Source organism: Mustela lutreola, chromosome X, assembly GCF_030435805.1.
Source record: "Mustela lutreola isolate mMusLut2 chromosome X, mMusLut2.pri, whole genome shotgun sequence".
NCBI lineage: Eukaryota > Metazoa > Chordata > Mammalia > Carnivora > Mustelidae > Mustela > Mustela lutreola.
Genome location: NC_081308.1, coordinates 41,215,284 through 41,231,065, shown reverse-complemented (window position 1 = coordinate 41,231,065; position 15,782 = coordinate 41,215,284). Strand labels below are relative to the sequence as shown.

The window sequence follows — 15,782 nt, the reverse complement described above, 5'->3', positions numbered from 1 at the left end:
ATACAATGGGGAAAAGACAGTCTCTTCAACAACGGGTGTTGGGAAAACTGGTCAGCTACCTTCGAAAGAATAAAACTGGACCACTGTCTTACACCACACACAAAAATAAATTCAAAATGAATGGAAGGTCTAAAGGTGAGACCTGAAGCCATAAAAGTAGTAGAAGATATATGCTGTAATTTCCTTGACATTGGCCACAGAAACATTTTTCTAGGCATGTTTCCTCGGCCAAGAAAAACAATAGCAACAAAGTAAAAAGGCAACCTCTGAATTGGAGAAGAAATTTGCAAATGAATATCTGATAAGGGGTTAATATCCAAAATATATAAAGCTCTTATGCAACTCAGCAGCAAAAAACCAAATAATCCAATTAAAAATGGCAGAGGATGCTCAGCGGGGAGCCTGCTTCCCTCTCTCTCTCTCTCTCTCTCTCGCTGCCTGCCTCTCTGTCTACTGTGATCCCTCTCTGCCAAATAAATAAATAAAATCTTTTAAAAAAATAAATAAAAAATAAAAAAATAAAAATGGCAGAGGACCTGAAGAGACATTTTCCCAAAGAAGACATACAGGTGGCCAACAGACAGACGAAAAGATATTCAATATCACTCATCATCAGGGAAATGCAAATTAAAACCACAATGAGATATCACCTCACACCGGTCAGAATGGCTAAAATCAAAAACAAGAAAAAGGAACGAACCCTCACGCACTGTTGGTGGGAAAGCAAACTGGTACAGCCACTGTGGAAGACCATATAGAGGGTCCTCAGAAAGTTAAAAGTACAACTACCCTACAACCAGAAATTGCAGTACTGGATATTTACCTGAAAAATACAGAAACACTAATTCAAAGGGATACTTGCATATCTATGTTTATAGCAGCATTATTTACAACAGGCATATTATGGAATCAGCCCAAGTGTCCATCAATAGATGAATGGATAAATAAGATGTGGTGTGTGTGTGTGTGTGTGTGTGTGTGTGTGTAAAATGGAGTATTATTCAGCCATAGAAAAGAATGAAATCTTACCATTTGCAACAACATGTATGGTGCTAAAGCATATAATGCTAAGTGAAACAAGTCAGAGAAAGACAAATACTGGAGTGAAATCACTAACTTGAAAAGATATATATATACACCACTAAGTGTACTGCAGCATTATTTATAAAACTCAAGTTTTGGAGGCAAGCCATGTCTAGCTACAGATGAATGGATAAAGAAGGGGTGTGTGTGTGTGTGTGTGTGTGTGTGTGTATACACACACAATGGAATATTACTCAACCATAAAAAAGAATGAAATCTTAACATCTGCAACATGGATGACACTAGACGGTATAATACTAAGTGAAATAAGTCAGTCAGAGAGAGACAACTACTATCTGATATCACTCAATATGTGGCATTTAGGAAACAAAACAAAGAAAAAAAAAAGACAAAAAAGTCAGACTCTTAAATACAGAAAACTGGTGGTTACCAGAGAGGAGGTGGGTGGGGAGAGGGTTGAAATAGATGAAAGGGACTAAGAGTACATTTATCTTGATGATCCCTGAGAAATGTATAGAATTGTTGAATCATAACATTGTATACCTGAAACTAATTATAACACTGTATGTTAATTATACTTCAATTTAAACAAAGGAGCCAGGTCAAAATTTCCAGTATATATTCTAGAGGAGATTCACTCACTGGGTTAGAGCAAGTCCTTCATACTGCTGCAATAACCACAAAGGTATATGAAATACTGTATGAAGGCTGAGTCATACCCAGCATTAGTTATTAAAATGATCCCAACAAGCCTCCAATGTTTTCTCTTTTTTTCTTAAGACATATTTACTTATTTTAGAGAGAGAGAGCATAGGGGAGTAGAGGGACAGGGAGAGAATTTCAGGCAGGCTCCCCAGTGAGCACAGAGCTGGACATGGGGCTCAATCTCACAACCCTGGGATCATGACCTGAGCCAAAATCAAGAGTCTGATGCTTAACTGACTGAGCCACCCAGGTGCCCCTCCTCCACCACTTTCATATAGGTTTTACAGTGATTATAATTCACACATAAAAAGCATGTAAATGCAGAGGTGCCACCTTTTTAGGGTATACTCAATCAGCATTGTGTATTACTCTATGTATTTGTTCAGGCCAGTAAAGAAAAGCCTGGTGAACCTTGAGCAAACAATGTCCCTGCTCTGACATAACCAGAACTTTATCCTCTAAAATCAGTAGACCTTCAAACACATACAGACAGATGTAACCCTTCCAGAGGGCACATGAATTCCAGTTCCTCTTTTTGCAGATGTATTTCCAGTATCTCAAATTTGTTGGTGGCATTTGCCCACTGGGGAAAACAATTCTAATTATGTGTGAGAAGTTAATCAATCACATTCAATACATAAAATAGTATACCATTTTATTTATATTTCTTATTTCCTTTCCAGTATGGTCAAAACCCACTGAAGGCAGAAAGAATCCTTATGAAGTGCTTTGTAACTCTCTCTGGGCAGGGAGAATGGAACACTCATTATAGTATAATAATATAACAACAATAAAATAATAATTAAAATAACAAAAATACATAATAATCGAGTGTGACTTTTAAGTATTAAGATGACAAAATAGGAAAGAAAACCTAATGCCTAGTTATGTAGGAATTTTTGAATGATATGAAATTTTGACATTTTTGAATAGTAACAGGAAAAAAACATAAAACAAGCAAGAAAGAGAAAGCAAGGTAAGAGAAATGTTAAAGGCAAGAGTAGATCGAATCACATGTCAAGAGGATAAACACACAAGTACACCAATCATCCAGAATGTACCTTTGTTCAGAAGAGGAAGGAAGTCAGGTGCTTTTTCCCCAAAAACCCTTTGAGCATCCTCGGCTTTCATTGATACTTCCTTTGTCTGAACTAGGAAAAAGCCTTTACCGACCATCTGTGGAAAATAAAATTTCATTTAGAGTTTAAAATGAACTTCTGAGATTAAAACAGTATTTTTTTTTCTAGTATTTTTCTGTATACAATGAGACGCAGCATGCTGATTTTTGTTTGAATCATCCCTCTAATTCAAGACTTTTGCTCTGACAAGTTTTCACATACACAAGATTTTTCCAGAAGGGTGGTTCTGGGTAAGAATTAGTGTGCACTGCCTAGTTTGTTTGTCCAACGAGAAGAGAATGGTTAAGGAGGTAAACTAGGGGACATTTATCACATGATGAAATAGCACAGTTCATTAAACATAACAAATAATACAATGGGGAAAAGCTTACATAATAATTTTGAAAAGCATGATACAAATATATATAGTATAGCCCAATAGTCATAGTCCATATTTATGAAGCCCTGCTGTGCGCCACGCAGTTTTATGCACTTAACGTGGATAGCACATTTAACCCTCTCATGAGGTAGGTACTATTATTACCCTCATTTTACAGGTGAGGAAATGAAGGCACAGAGTGGTAAAGAAACTCAGTCAAGGTCAGACAACTATCAAGTAACAGAACTGTGACTGGAACCCAGTTAATCTGATAATAGACAAAATAAATGAAAGAGTATTCCTAAAAACACTTTTCAAGATATACTATGTTATGGAGGATTTTTTTTTTGTTATGGAGGATTTTTAAACACTTCTATTCTTTATTTCTACAATTCTGTATGATAAGTATACATTAATTTTTAAAATAATGATGAAAGTCATTTTTAAAAATGCGAAGTATTCAACCACTTGATTTTTTTTTTTAGCACACCTATTGGATTTTTAAGTATAACCATGACAGACTATGGACTCTGAGAAACAAACTGAGGGTTTTAGAGGGGAGGGGGGAGGGGGTGGGGAATGGGTGAGCCGGGTGATTGGTATTAAGGAGGGCACGGATTGCATGGAGTGCGGGGTGTTCCATGCAAACAATGCATCAGGGAACAAGACATCAAAAACTAATGATGGACTGTATGGTGACTAACATAACACAATACAAAATAAATGAATAAAAGTAACAAACATATAGGCTCAACACAGAGCACCTGAAAAATGAAAAAACAGAAACAAATATGAACCAAGGTGCTACCACTCAAAGGTGCCACTGCCATTTGGTTATATGTCCTTTTACCCTCCCAGTTGTCTTTTTCCCCCACTACAGAAATAACAAATGTTCATTGTAAAATCCATATAACCACAAAAAGAAAAGAAAATCCTGCTCTTAATCCAACTCCTAAGAATAACCACAACTGCTAACATTTTAGTATATATATCTTTCCAGACTTAGATCTCGTAAAAAAAAAAATTTGGATACTTATATAATATTCTAAAAATTTCACTTACTTGACTGTGAATATTTCCCAGCTATTCCACTATAAAATTATTTTTAATGGCTGATAGTATTTCGTCCAATCAGCTACGTTATCCCATACCATTCCTTCAAATTGGATTCAAACTCCAATCCTTTCTCAGAGGCCTCGGTGCTGCCTCAGAAAAAAGAAACATACGTACAAAGGTAGCAAAAAATTGCATGGATATCCACTGCCAGGTGATGACTACGAAGTTACTTAAAATATCAGAAATAATCCTTTACCTGTTTCTAATTTTCTAGATGGCTCACTACCTCTGATTTTATAGTTAGACACATAAACTGACAAAAGGTGATTAATTCAGAATACGGTTACCTAAAAACAAATACTGAATTATAAAACTTGATCGATTTTGATATCCCACTGCAGCTATCTGGAGACTCCTTTTTCATGGAAATTCTTCTACTTCTAAAGACTTGAAAATAGCGGTAACTACCCAACTTAAATTATGCAATATGTTACTTCCGACCAATTCAAACTACTTTTACTCTAATTTATCCTGTGCATATCTGTGATGTTGCTAAGAGGAAGCAAGAAATCTGATTTTCAGGAGAGAAAACTGAGGCCCAGTAACTTCTCTTGATTCCCTTTGGACTGTGTTTTCTGCTTTATCCAGCTTTTCCGGACTTCCTACCTAAAAACTATTATGATACATTTAGTTTGTAAAAACAATGGGAAACAAAATTCTATGATACTCCTAGGGTTTAACAAAACCGGAGTCAGCAATCACAGTTCCAGTCGAAGCTGTCTTAAGGTATTCAGGTTGTGATATGAGCAAGACTTGAGTTTTGGGTGGGGTTTTCTTTCTTATTTTTTTCCCACTTCAGTATTAAATAGCTCCTATGCATCTTTTCCTGGGAACGTGAGCTTCATTTTTTTGAAAACACAGGTAAGCTCTCCTTTAATATGTGTGTAAGAGAGTGATCTTTTAGCATGTTTTGATACCCTCTTCATGTGCACTTGCATTTTCTTCTTTTTGTTCACTGTCATTCCTTAATTCTGTGCTTTCAGAATTAGGCAGGCTAACTCCAACCAAAAAGGCCCAAGGTTTTCCCTTCTAGGCCAAAGGGTGGTATCTGCCTTGACTCCCCACCCTTTCGGTAACACTCCTGCTCCCCCAGGCCCTCATCAACCTTCCTTTCCCATTGAGGCAGATTAGCATCATGCTTAAGGGCTCAGACTGTGGTTTAAAGCCAGACTGCCTGGATTTAAATCATGGCTCTGCTGTTTACGCTGAGTGACCTTTCGCAAATTGCTTACTCTCTCCGTGGCTCATTTTCCTCTGTAAAAAGGGGAATAAATGCACCTACTGCATAGGTTCTTCTAAATTGAGTTACTTCATTTAAATCCCTTATAAGAATGCCTGGTACACAGTTAACACTACGTAAGTGTTAGCTATTACTATTGCTGTCATTACATTTTTGTTATACAATGTCTTGTAATCCGGAAGGACGTCTAAAGACCATCATTCTTCCTGCTCATGTTGCTTTTAAGTGCACACAACGCTGCCATTTCACGCATCAGACACCAAAAATTAAAAGGTTAAGAACATGTGATGACCCACAAAGAAAGAGTGCTCATTTTGATGCCTTTTTAAAACATTTAAACATGTTATATACTCTTTATGTCCACTTCTCAATTCCTACCAAAAAGGAGTTTAACCTGAATAATTATATCATCTGAATACTGTACATAGATTTTTTTTCTAAGTCACCATGATGTAAAATGAAAATGCTGACCTTTCAGATGTTGGATTAACATGTGATTAGATAGCTCAAAGGCCAGAAGTGCTTTTTCTATATCTTACCAATGTATTCAGCAGATTAGCATGAACAACAACAAAAATACCACAGTCTTCAAATTATACTTTGGCTTCTGTTGTTTTGAAAACTAGACTTCAGATATACTTTGTAGATTTCAGACATGGGTTTTCGACATTGTAGGATATATAGCTACAGAGAGGAGATCATTTTTAGTTTTTTCTCCCCCTATAATCTTCCTTTGGCAGACCAGTTACAATTTTTTAAAAAATCCATTCAAAAGGAGACTTGAGGAGTTTTCCATTCACTTTTTCATTTCTGGAAGCCTGACTTTCTTTTTTTCTTTTTTTTTTTTTATTGTGTTATGTTAGCCACCATAGTTTTTTGATGCAGTGTTCCAAGATTCATTGTTTATGCACCACACCCAGTGCTCCATGCAATCCTTGCCCTCCTTAATACCCACCACTGGGGTTACCCATCCCCCCCACTCCCCTCTAAAACCCCCATTTTGTTCCTCAGAGTCCACAGGCTACTCCTTCTGAAGAACATCTGATTAATGGGTGACCAATACATCCCACCACCGCCTCCCCACTGGAGTGCCCGCCAACATAGGAACTGGTGCTTCTGGAATGCCTCATCTCTATGTCCCCAGTTATTTTTCCAGTGGAAGCTGCTTCTGCTAGAAGAACTCTTCTCTAGTCCCAAACTCACCGAGTCCCTGCTCCTGAGTCCACCACCTCTGCTATTCCAGCTCCCACCTCATTCTTACGCACCAATCTCCCCTTCACGTAGCAACAGAGCAAAGGGAAATACTGCGGAGGGGGATCTCACAGTTGCCCCAGTGGCCGAAAGCTGCACTCCTAAATGTCTTTCCCACTGCCCTCCAACCAATTAAAACTCCAAATAAGTATTCCCAACTAAATAAGCTTATGCTTTACTGTGCAATACTACTTTTGTAAGCTTCCTTGGAAATCACTCATTAGAAAGAATGGAAGTTCTCTGAGGGCAGAGAATTTTGCCCATGTATCTCCATCTCCAGCATATACCCTAGGTCATCAGCTTTAAGTTGCCATCACTTTTAAGACACATTTCGGATGAGCAAAAATGTGCAAAACAAATGTGCATCCTACAGTCGATGAAATATGGCAACAGAAGTAACTCTTCACATAGTAAGTGCTTAATAAACGCTTACTGACTTATATTTTTTGAAGTTTCTGTGGGAAAATCTTTTGAAGGCCAAACAATTAGCTTACAGATATATCTGCAGGGGGCAAGGGACTAGAACTTGAGGATTGCCTATATTCCTAATAGCCAATTGTGAATTGTGAATAGCCAATTGCCAATTGTGAAAAGAACAGAAGTTCTCCAGACAATGATGTGTTCCTATCTGTGTGTGTGTCTGTCTCTCTTCTCTCTCTCCTTACCTCATCAATTAGTTTTCTGGCATTTGCGATAGTGTAATCACCAGCAAATAATACCACTAAGCATGACTCATCACTGCTCTTCTGCCTCTGACCCCGAGATACTGGAACGATACTTCTATTGGCTTCTGTGGAAACGCGGACAGCTTTGAGCTCTTCGGTAGTAGGCAGAGGAACATGGTCTTGAACTACAGCATCCTCGGGAAGAAGGCTCCAGTTGAGCTCTCCTGACACGGGTGTAAAGTCATGAATGTTGCTCCAGGTATTATTGAAGATACTCAGCCCTGCATCCTTGAACTGGAACGCTAACTCGGGGTAGTACCATTGGAAGCAGCCAAACTTGATGTTTGTGGAAGACTCAATGATGGGTTGAGTGGCACAGCACAGAAAGACTTCCAGCTTTCTACAATCCCGCACACGAAACTGTTGGCAGGCTAGCGTACACTTGCAATCTCTGCAATTCCGAAAAAACACACTGCCTTTCACAGGTCCCAGAAAAATCACACAATTAGTACAGTCATCGATAGTAATCGTAGCAGAGTGATCAAAGATATAGATGTTACAGTTCTCACAGTCTTGAATGAGAAACTGTTGTCCCGCCACTTGGCCAGGTAGGCGACCTACTGTTTCATCCTTCAGGCCACTGAACATGTAGTCTTTTGGATCAACCTGCAGGGACAAAACACAGGCCTTGAGTATTACTAACATCATTCAACAACTATTAGTCAAGTGTCTACTGGGTACCAGGCCCAATTCTTGGTGCTAAAATAATAAGTTCCTACTCTCACCGACTTTGCAACATAGTAAGAAAATGAAAAGCACAAATTATTTCTTCCAGTAGTTAAGAAGAATGTGGGCAGGGAAAGGGAGAGGAAACTGTGATAAAGAAAGGCTCAAGGACGTATCAACCAAACAATGTGTGGACATTGTGTGGATCCTGTTTCAACACACCAACTATAGAAACACATTTTTGAAACAGTTGGGGACATTCTCACGCACACAACATTTTGGATGATATTAAGGAATATTTCAGCTCGGACCCTTTTTCTGATGTTTCACTTTTTAAAATTTCTTAATTCAAGTATAATTAACATTACAGTTTTATATTAGTTTCAGGTGTACAGTGTAGTGATTTAGTAATTCCATACATCACCTGGTGCTCATCACAAGTGCCCTCCTTAATCCCCGTCACCTATTTCACCCATCCCCCTACCTACCTCCAGTTTGTTCTCTATATTTAAGTGTCCAGTCTTCTGACTGCCTTTTTCCTTTGTTCATTTGTGTTGCTTCTTAAATTCTACGAGTGAAAAATTTTAAACCTTCTGAAATTGGAAATACACCCAGATTGAAATATATTTCTTTATCCTTCAATAAACGGATGTGTGGGTCTTGGTTTCTAAGCCCCGACTGATTTCTGCAATATGCTACAGAAAATGGAAGAACCTGAAGGCACAAGAATTACTATATGGCATAACTCCCATCTGCAAATTTGATTTGAATATTTATTAAGCTTTTCCTACAAGGCAATTCTTCAAATGCCACCATTCCCAACCTTAGATATTCTAAACTAAAGCACACATAACCTTTTAAACAGTATGCCTGTAATTTGTCACATTATATATTTTAAAATTCTAACTGACCTCTAAGAGTCACAGAAAGGCCATTTTAATTTTTCCAAATTAGTCTACTTGCACTGTTCTACCTCTTTGCAAATACTATATTTCATATAAAACTATTTGTGTGCCAGAAACAGACTCCCATATAGTAGGTAAATTTTTGATTACTCACAAAGGATAATTTATGCATCCCAACCATCACTAACTTAAAGTGGCTTATTCAGTAATGTACAATAAATGTTGTACTTAACCAGTTTTACATAATGTACTAGAAGGAGTACTGGTCTGTAGCATGAGGCGATAAAAGAGGCACTTTGTTTCCCAGTCTTAATTCTGTCACCTATGAGCAACATGATCTTGGAAAGGCAATTGAACTTTCCAGATCTTCAGTCATTCAACCAACATCTGAACACCCAATATGAGCCAGAAAATCTCTCAGGCACTAACGTGAGTATGACCAGCTTTTCCCATAAAAAAGTAAACACTAACCTAAACAGATGATTTAAAAACAACTCGGCTGTATAATGCAAGATGCCTAGAATATTCTGGAAACAAAGAGGAAGGAAACCTGGGGTGGAGGAGGTAGGGTGTAAGAATTTACTAACAAAGTGAGAATGAACCAGCTGGAGTTCACCACATAAAACAGGTAGGAGTAAAAGATCCTCTTTTTCCACACCAGGCAAAAGTGAAAGAATTAACAAAATAAAACTCTTCAGAGAACATGAGGAAAACCAAACATGGTTTGGTGTTTACCAGTGATACTAGAATGGGAGCAGATGAAGCTAGAGAGATAGGCAGGGGCCATATTACAAAGCCTGGAAGTTATCCGTGGGCAATAGGGTACCACAGGAGGGTTTTAAATAAGAGAAATTTACATTTCAGGAAGTTTACTCTGTAAGAATAAGGAGGTGGGCATGGATCTGAGACTCTTGCTGTCAGCAGTGGCTAGAAGAGTAAGATGGGATAAATTTGAGAAATACTGAGGAAGTAGAATCCATCAATTCGGTAATTCAACAGCTGTTGGCAGAAGGGTGGGTCCAAAATGATTCTTAGTTCTCTCGTCAGTGTTTTCTGACTGTTTTGGACTATAACGTGCATTAGCAGATTCTTCAACACAGCCCAGTACCACTACTGGTGAGTATTTTTGCACATGTACACACACCAAAGAAATGAAAGCTTCACGAATAACATTTACCCTGATTTTGTGGCAAGCCCCCCAGCACACACAAAATTTTCTATTATGCCCTGAAGGGTTTGAAAAAACACTACTCTGATTTATATGATTGGATGTTAGAGCGCCATACCTCAGAAAAAGTGAAAAATACAGGGGGCAGCACAGGTTTAATGTGGAAAGTATTATTCAAGCAATTGTTTCTAGGATTTTACAGTGATGCATGTATATAAAGGTACTGGGGCGCCTGGGTGCCTCAGTCAGTTGGGCAACCCTTGGTTTCGGCTCAGGTCATGATCTCATGGGTTGTGAGATTGTGCACCATGTCAGGCTCCGCACGTGTGGAGTCTGCTTGAAGATTTTCTCCCTCTGACCGTCCCCTCAAATAAATGAACATACCTTAAAAAAAAAAAAGTACAGTATTCCAGTTTGGTCTCTAAAAAGAAACCCAATCAGCATAGTTGCTGGTTCTCTATTGCCTAAGCTCAACCCCAAAGGGACCATGTAAGGAAAACACCAAGAAAAGGGGAAACTATGAGAAGTCCCTGTGGGGGCGTGTGGGAGGATAAAACAAAAAAGGAACCTCTGGGATTTCTGCTCTTGCTTCTCCCCCACCCTAAATCTTGAGACAACTGTGCTTCTCCCACAACTGCTGGGACTCAGATCTCTGGTCCAGACTTCCTTTGAGTAAATTTAGGGCAGGACAGAAACCTTGTGCTGGTGAAGAGGTGGGAAAAAACAGGGGGGACTAACTCTGACAGTTGCTCTGGACTTCTCCAAACCCTTGTAACTGGCGGATTAAAATCTAAGCAGTATCTTCTAATGCTGCTTCTCCCAACTACTAATTGGTCAAGTAGACCAAAAAAATTAACAAAATACAGAAGCACTGAACCACACAATGAGAACAAGCTTAAGTTCTGCATCCAGGAAGTAGAGTGCACTCACAGTTTTCTTAAGGACACCCTAAAGCTTTTTTAAAAATCATATAGTAGATCCTAAGGCCTAAACAAATTTTAAATAATAGGTAACATACAGACCATGATATGAGACTAACATGTAATTAGGTTAAAAGTTAATAACAAAGGACACTTTTAAAAATTCTTGCCTACTTGAACATTTTAAAAACACACTGCTAAATAACTCATGGGTTAAAGAAGAAATCATAATCAAATCTAAAAATACTTGAATTAAATGTTAAGGCACCACATTTGGGATGCAGCAAAGACAGTGCTTTGAAGGAAATCTCTAACCTTAAATAGCTATAGTAAAAACACTCAAAATCAGTTAAATGTCCATCTTAAGAAATTAGACAATAAACAATAAACCTGCAGAAAGTAGGAGAAAAAAGATAAATAGTAGAAATGAGTAACTTAAGTATTAAATATATAAAACAAAACATCAGCAAAGCTAAAAATATGCTTTGGGGGGCAAAAAAGAGGCAAACTTCTGGCAAGAATGACCAGGGAAAGAAGAACAAAACACGAACAGTATGAATAAAAAGGGGGATATTACCATAAATAGAGGTTAAAGGAGAATAGTATCAGTAACCATATACCAACAAGTTTTAAGAGATTTTGTCTATGAAATGAACAAATCTCTTAAAAAAATAACTTAAAAAAAAAACAAACCACAACTCACTCCAGAGGAAGTTAAATGCTTAAATAAAATGCTATTACTACTAAAGAAATACAACCAGTGGGCTAAGTGTTCCCACAAAGAAAACACCAGGCCCAGATGGTTTTATAAGCAGATTCCAATTTTATTTATCCCAGGTTCATGCAAACCCATAAAGGCAATAGAAGAAGAAGGAACAGTCCTAACTCATACTATTAGCCTGTCTGGCTAGACCCTAGTAAGAAAAACAAAGACATAACGAAAGAAGATTTTAGGTTCATTTCACCCACATCTATAGATAGGGGAAAGAAAAAAAAAAACCCTGCAAATTAAATCAATCCTATAAAAAGAGAAAGCACCACAACCAAGTTGAGTGCAAATGGTTCAGTATTAGAAAATCTTTCAGTGTAAGTCACTATTATGTGATAACAGCTTACATTTTACTCCTAAGTCCTATTGATCTCCTATGGGAATTTATTCTTCAGTAAACTGGAAGCACTTGCTGTGACCTATGTCCTCCAATTCCCCTTTGCCCAGATGGCCTTCCTTCTCCTAGTTCTTGTCCACCTGTCAAACTTCTGTGAAGCTTTCCAGTTTCCTCAATCAGAAGCCTGCTCTCCCTTTTCAGAGTACCTATATTACATTAAATACCAGTGTCCGTCCCTTCCTGTAACCAATCTATTTAAAACTGAAACACCTCCTCCAATACTACCTCTTTACCCTTCTTTATTTTTCTCCAAAGCACTTAGCTTCCTTTTAATGCACTATGGATGCATCATATTTATCGTCTTTATTCTACCAATCCTCCATTATGGATGTAAGCTCCATGAAGAAAAGGATTATCTGTTTTGCCCACCCATTTCCCCCGAACCCAGAACAGTGCCTGGCAGCCAGAGGCACTCCACACACCAATAGTGAATCCATTTTAACTACTTAATCTTGATTACCTCAGCGTGTGTAATCTAAGGTAGGTGGTCCCCACGTATCTCTTTAATAAACAAACGTGAAGAGTTAACTAGGTTTGGTCATCACACACTTCTCCACTGCCCATTCTCCAGAAGAGAGACCCTGATAATGATCAAGAACAACATGATATTCTCAGGGACATTCAGTCAGGTCACTGATCGAGTTGGCCAACTTCTAAGTAGAAAGATAATTACACAGAAGGAGGCGGAGGCACTCTTAATATCAGGGCTGGGGTTCTCCTTTTTACATTCTCTTCTCTCCCATACCTGTGGTAAAAGCAAGCTGCAGCTGCCTTCCACTTGGAAGAGCTAGTGAAGGGAATGGGAATGTGGGCATGGAGCAGGCTAATGGGATCTGGATCTAATCCAGGCCTTAAAGTGGAGAAAAGGGAACATCCAAGAGTTCTGCTTTAGGCCTTATGGAGCGTAGGAACATTGTCTGGTCTTCTTCAGCCTGTCACCTTGGCACCAGTCCACCCCCCACAGTGGGGCTGAGAAGATCAAGAGCACCAGGATTAGGTGTAGGCAAAAGGGGCCCAGGAGTTGGCCTGTCTCTACCAAAGCCTCAAACCCACTGGGCAAGTAGAATCTTCAAGGTTCAGCTTATGGTTTATCTCACTGTACCAGAAACTCCTTAAAACTCTGATGTAAAACTTTGTGTGTATTCTCCTGGGGAATTAATTTAGGGTTCAAGATTCTGGCCAAATCATCTTTGCTTGAGATATGGATAACAAGTTCAAACATTTGCAAGCACATTTATCTGAGAGTTAAGTAGGGAACAAACCAGTGTTTGGATAAAAATTTTAAAAAAATAATGAAACAGTAGGGGCGCCTGGGTGGCTGAGCTGGTTAAGCATCTGCCTTTGGCTCAGGTCTTGATCTTGGGGTCCTGGGATCCGCAGATCAGGCTCCTGGCTCAGTGAGGAGTCTGCTCTGCTTTTCTCATTCTCTCTGCCGCCACCCCCATGTGTGCTCTTTCAAATAAGTAAAATTAAAAAAAAAAAAACAGTTAATACCTGTTACTTAAAGGAATTTAGTGAATTTGTTTTGCATGGAAATGATACATAAGATGTATAGCATTTGAGAAATTTCAACTAGGTTGTTTATAATACAATTAGTACTCTATCAGAAGTTGCAGTTAAGACTTGTTGCAAATGCTGAAATAATAGCCACTTTTACCTTCGAAATCACTGAGCTGCTACCTGAGTCGGCACCTTAAGTGTTATGTACGGAATACCTATAGCTTCTCCAAATTCAAACGATGAAGCCCTAGCCCAGGAAGTGATGGTACTGGGGTACTGGGGAGTTAGTCCGCTCAGGTTTAAAAGAAGTTACAAGGGCAGGGCCTCATGATGAGATTAGTGCTCTTAGAAGAAAAGACCTCCCTCTCTTTCTCCCTCTTTCTCATCTCCCTCCCTCCCTGCGCACACAATAGAGGAAAGGCCGTTGAATGCAGCAGAATATGAGCCAGAGAGCAGGCCCTCACCAGTGAGAACTGCAGAACTCTGGGCACATTACAATTCTGTCCAAATCCCTGCTGTAAGAGACTTGACCAAACTCCAGCATGGCTTCTAGCAGCACAAGCCATGTCTCTAGAAGGACTCTACCCCCCTACCCCTGGGGGGTAAAATTTTCCTGCCAGGGAAATTTACTATGTGTTCTAGCTAATACCAGATAATAGGCCCCTGACCTTCCTTTCTTAGAGCATTGATTAAAAAGGGCTCCACAGTTGTGAATATGTAAATCTTAAAACACAGAAATATCTTTTCCAAGGACCTGAGAGTCATTCCTTTGAAATATAACTACCAGGAAGGACAGGGCCTCTGTCTACCAGTCTCTGTGGGAGGATAGAATTCTAACTTTGATAACTGTGAGTGAACAAACACAGCTGGTGTAATCACATTTACACTGACCAACTTTGTAATTTTCACTACTCTGACTCTCCCTGCTCCCTCATTTTCCTGATAAAATTGCTGAAATCACCTCTCCACAAACTGGAACACAGCTCAGCTCTGTCCCCTACTGTCAGCAGTTACTGAATAAAATCTCTTTTCAATGCTTTAACTAATGTCCAGCAGTATTTACCTTTGACACCAGATGCTCCATCTGCTGGTACCTTGATCTTGGACTTCTCAAGTCTCTAGAACCATCTAATAAATAAATGTCTGCTGTTTAAGCCACCTAGTCTATGCTATTTTGTTATGGCAGCCTGAGACAGACTAAGAATGGTTGCCACAACAAAATAACAGACCAGATGGCTTAAACAACAGAAATTTATGTCTCTCAGTCTGGAGGCTGGGAAGTCCAAGATTAAGGTGCCATCACAGTTGGTTTCCTGTGAGACCTCTCTCTCTGGCTGGCAGACAGCAAACAGCTGCCTTCTCCCTTATATCCTCCTCACATGGCCTTCCCTGGTGAGTGCAGGGCAAGCTCTCTGCTGTCACCTCTCATAAGGACACTAATCCTATCAGATAAGGACCCCAACCTATGATCTCCTTTAACCGTAATTACTTCCTTGGAGGCCCCATCTCCAAACACAGCCACACAGAGAGTTAGGGCTCCAACATGGGAATTTTGGAGGGACACAAATACTCAGGCTTTAACAACTGCCAATGATGACAAGTTAAATGTAATTTTACTATTCTTCTAAGTACTTTATCTGGACACCTCAGTTCTTCTAGTTATGGGGAGAAATTCATGCTATAGTTAAAGATCCTCTAAGCAAAAGAGTTCTAAAGTATAAAATTATTTGGACTGTCAATGCGGTCTACAAAGGAGAAATTTAGGATTTATGTTGCTGTACTTTCTCAACAAATCCTGAAAGTTCTTCAAAACAAAAAGTAATAATAAATCATCTGAAGCTTAGTACCATAGTCATTTTGCAAGAGTTACTAGTTCTCA

The 15,782-nt window shown here is 39.0% G+C and overlaps 1 protein-coding gene across 1 annotated transcript in view; it reads right to left on the bottom strand.

Moving 5' to 3' along the window:
* Positions 1-15,782, bottom strand: part of RP2 (RP2 activator of ARL3 GTPase) — a 50,658-nt gene that overhangs the window by 23,048 nt on the left and 11,828 nt on the right. Inside the window, exons 2-3 of the mRNA XM_059157673.1 lie at positions 7,519-8,184; positions 2,811-2,925 (exon numbers count right to left, since the gene is read on the bottom strand). Of these exons, the coding sequence (XP_059013656.1) occupies positions 2,811-2,925; positions 7,519-8,184 (781 nt within the window). The remainder of the gene's footprint in view (positions 1-2,810; positions 2,926-7,518; positions 8,185-15,782) is intronic.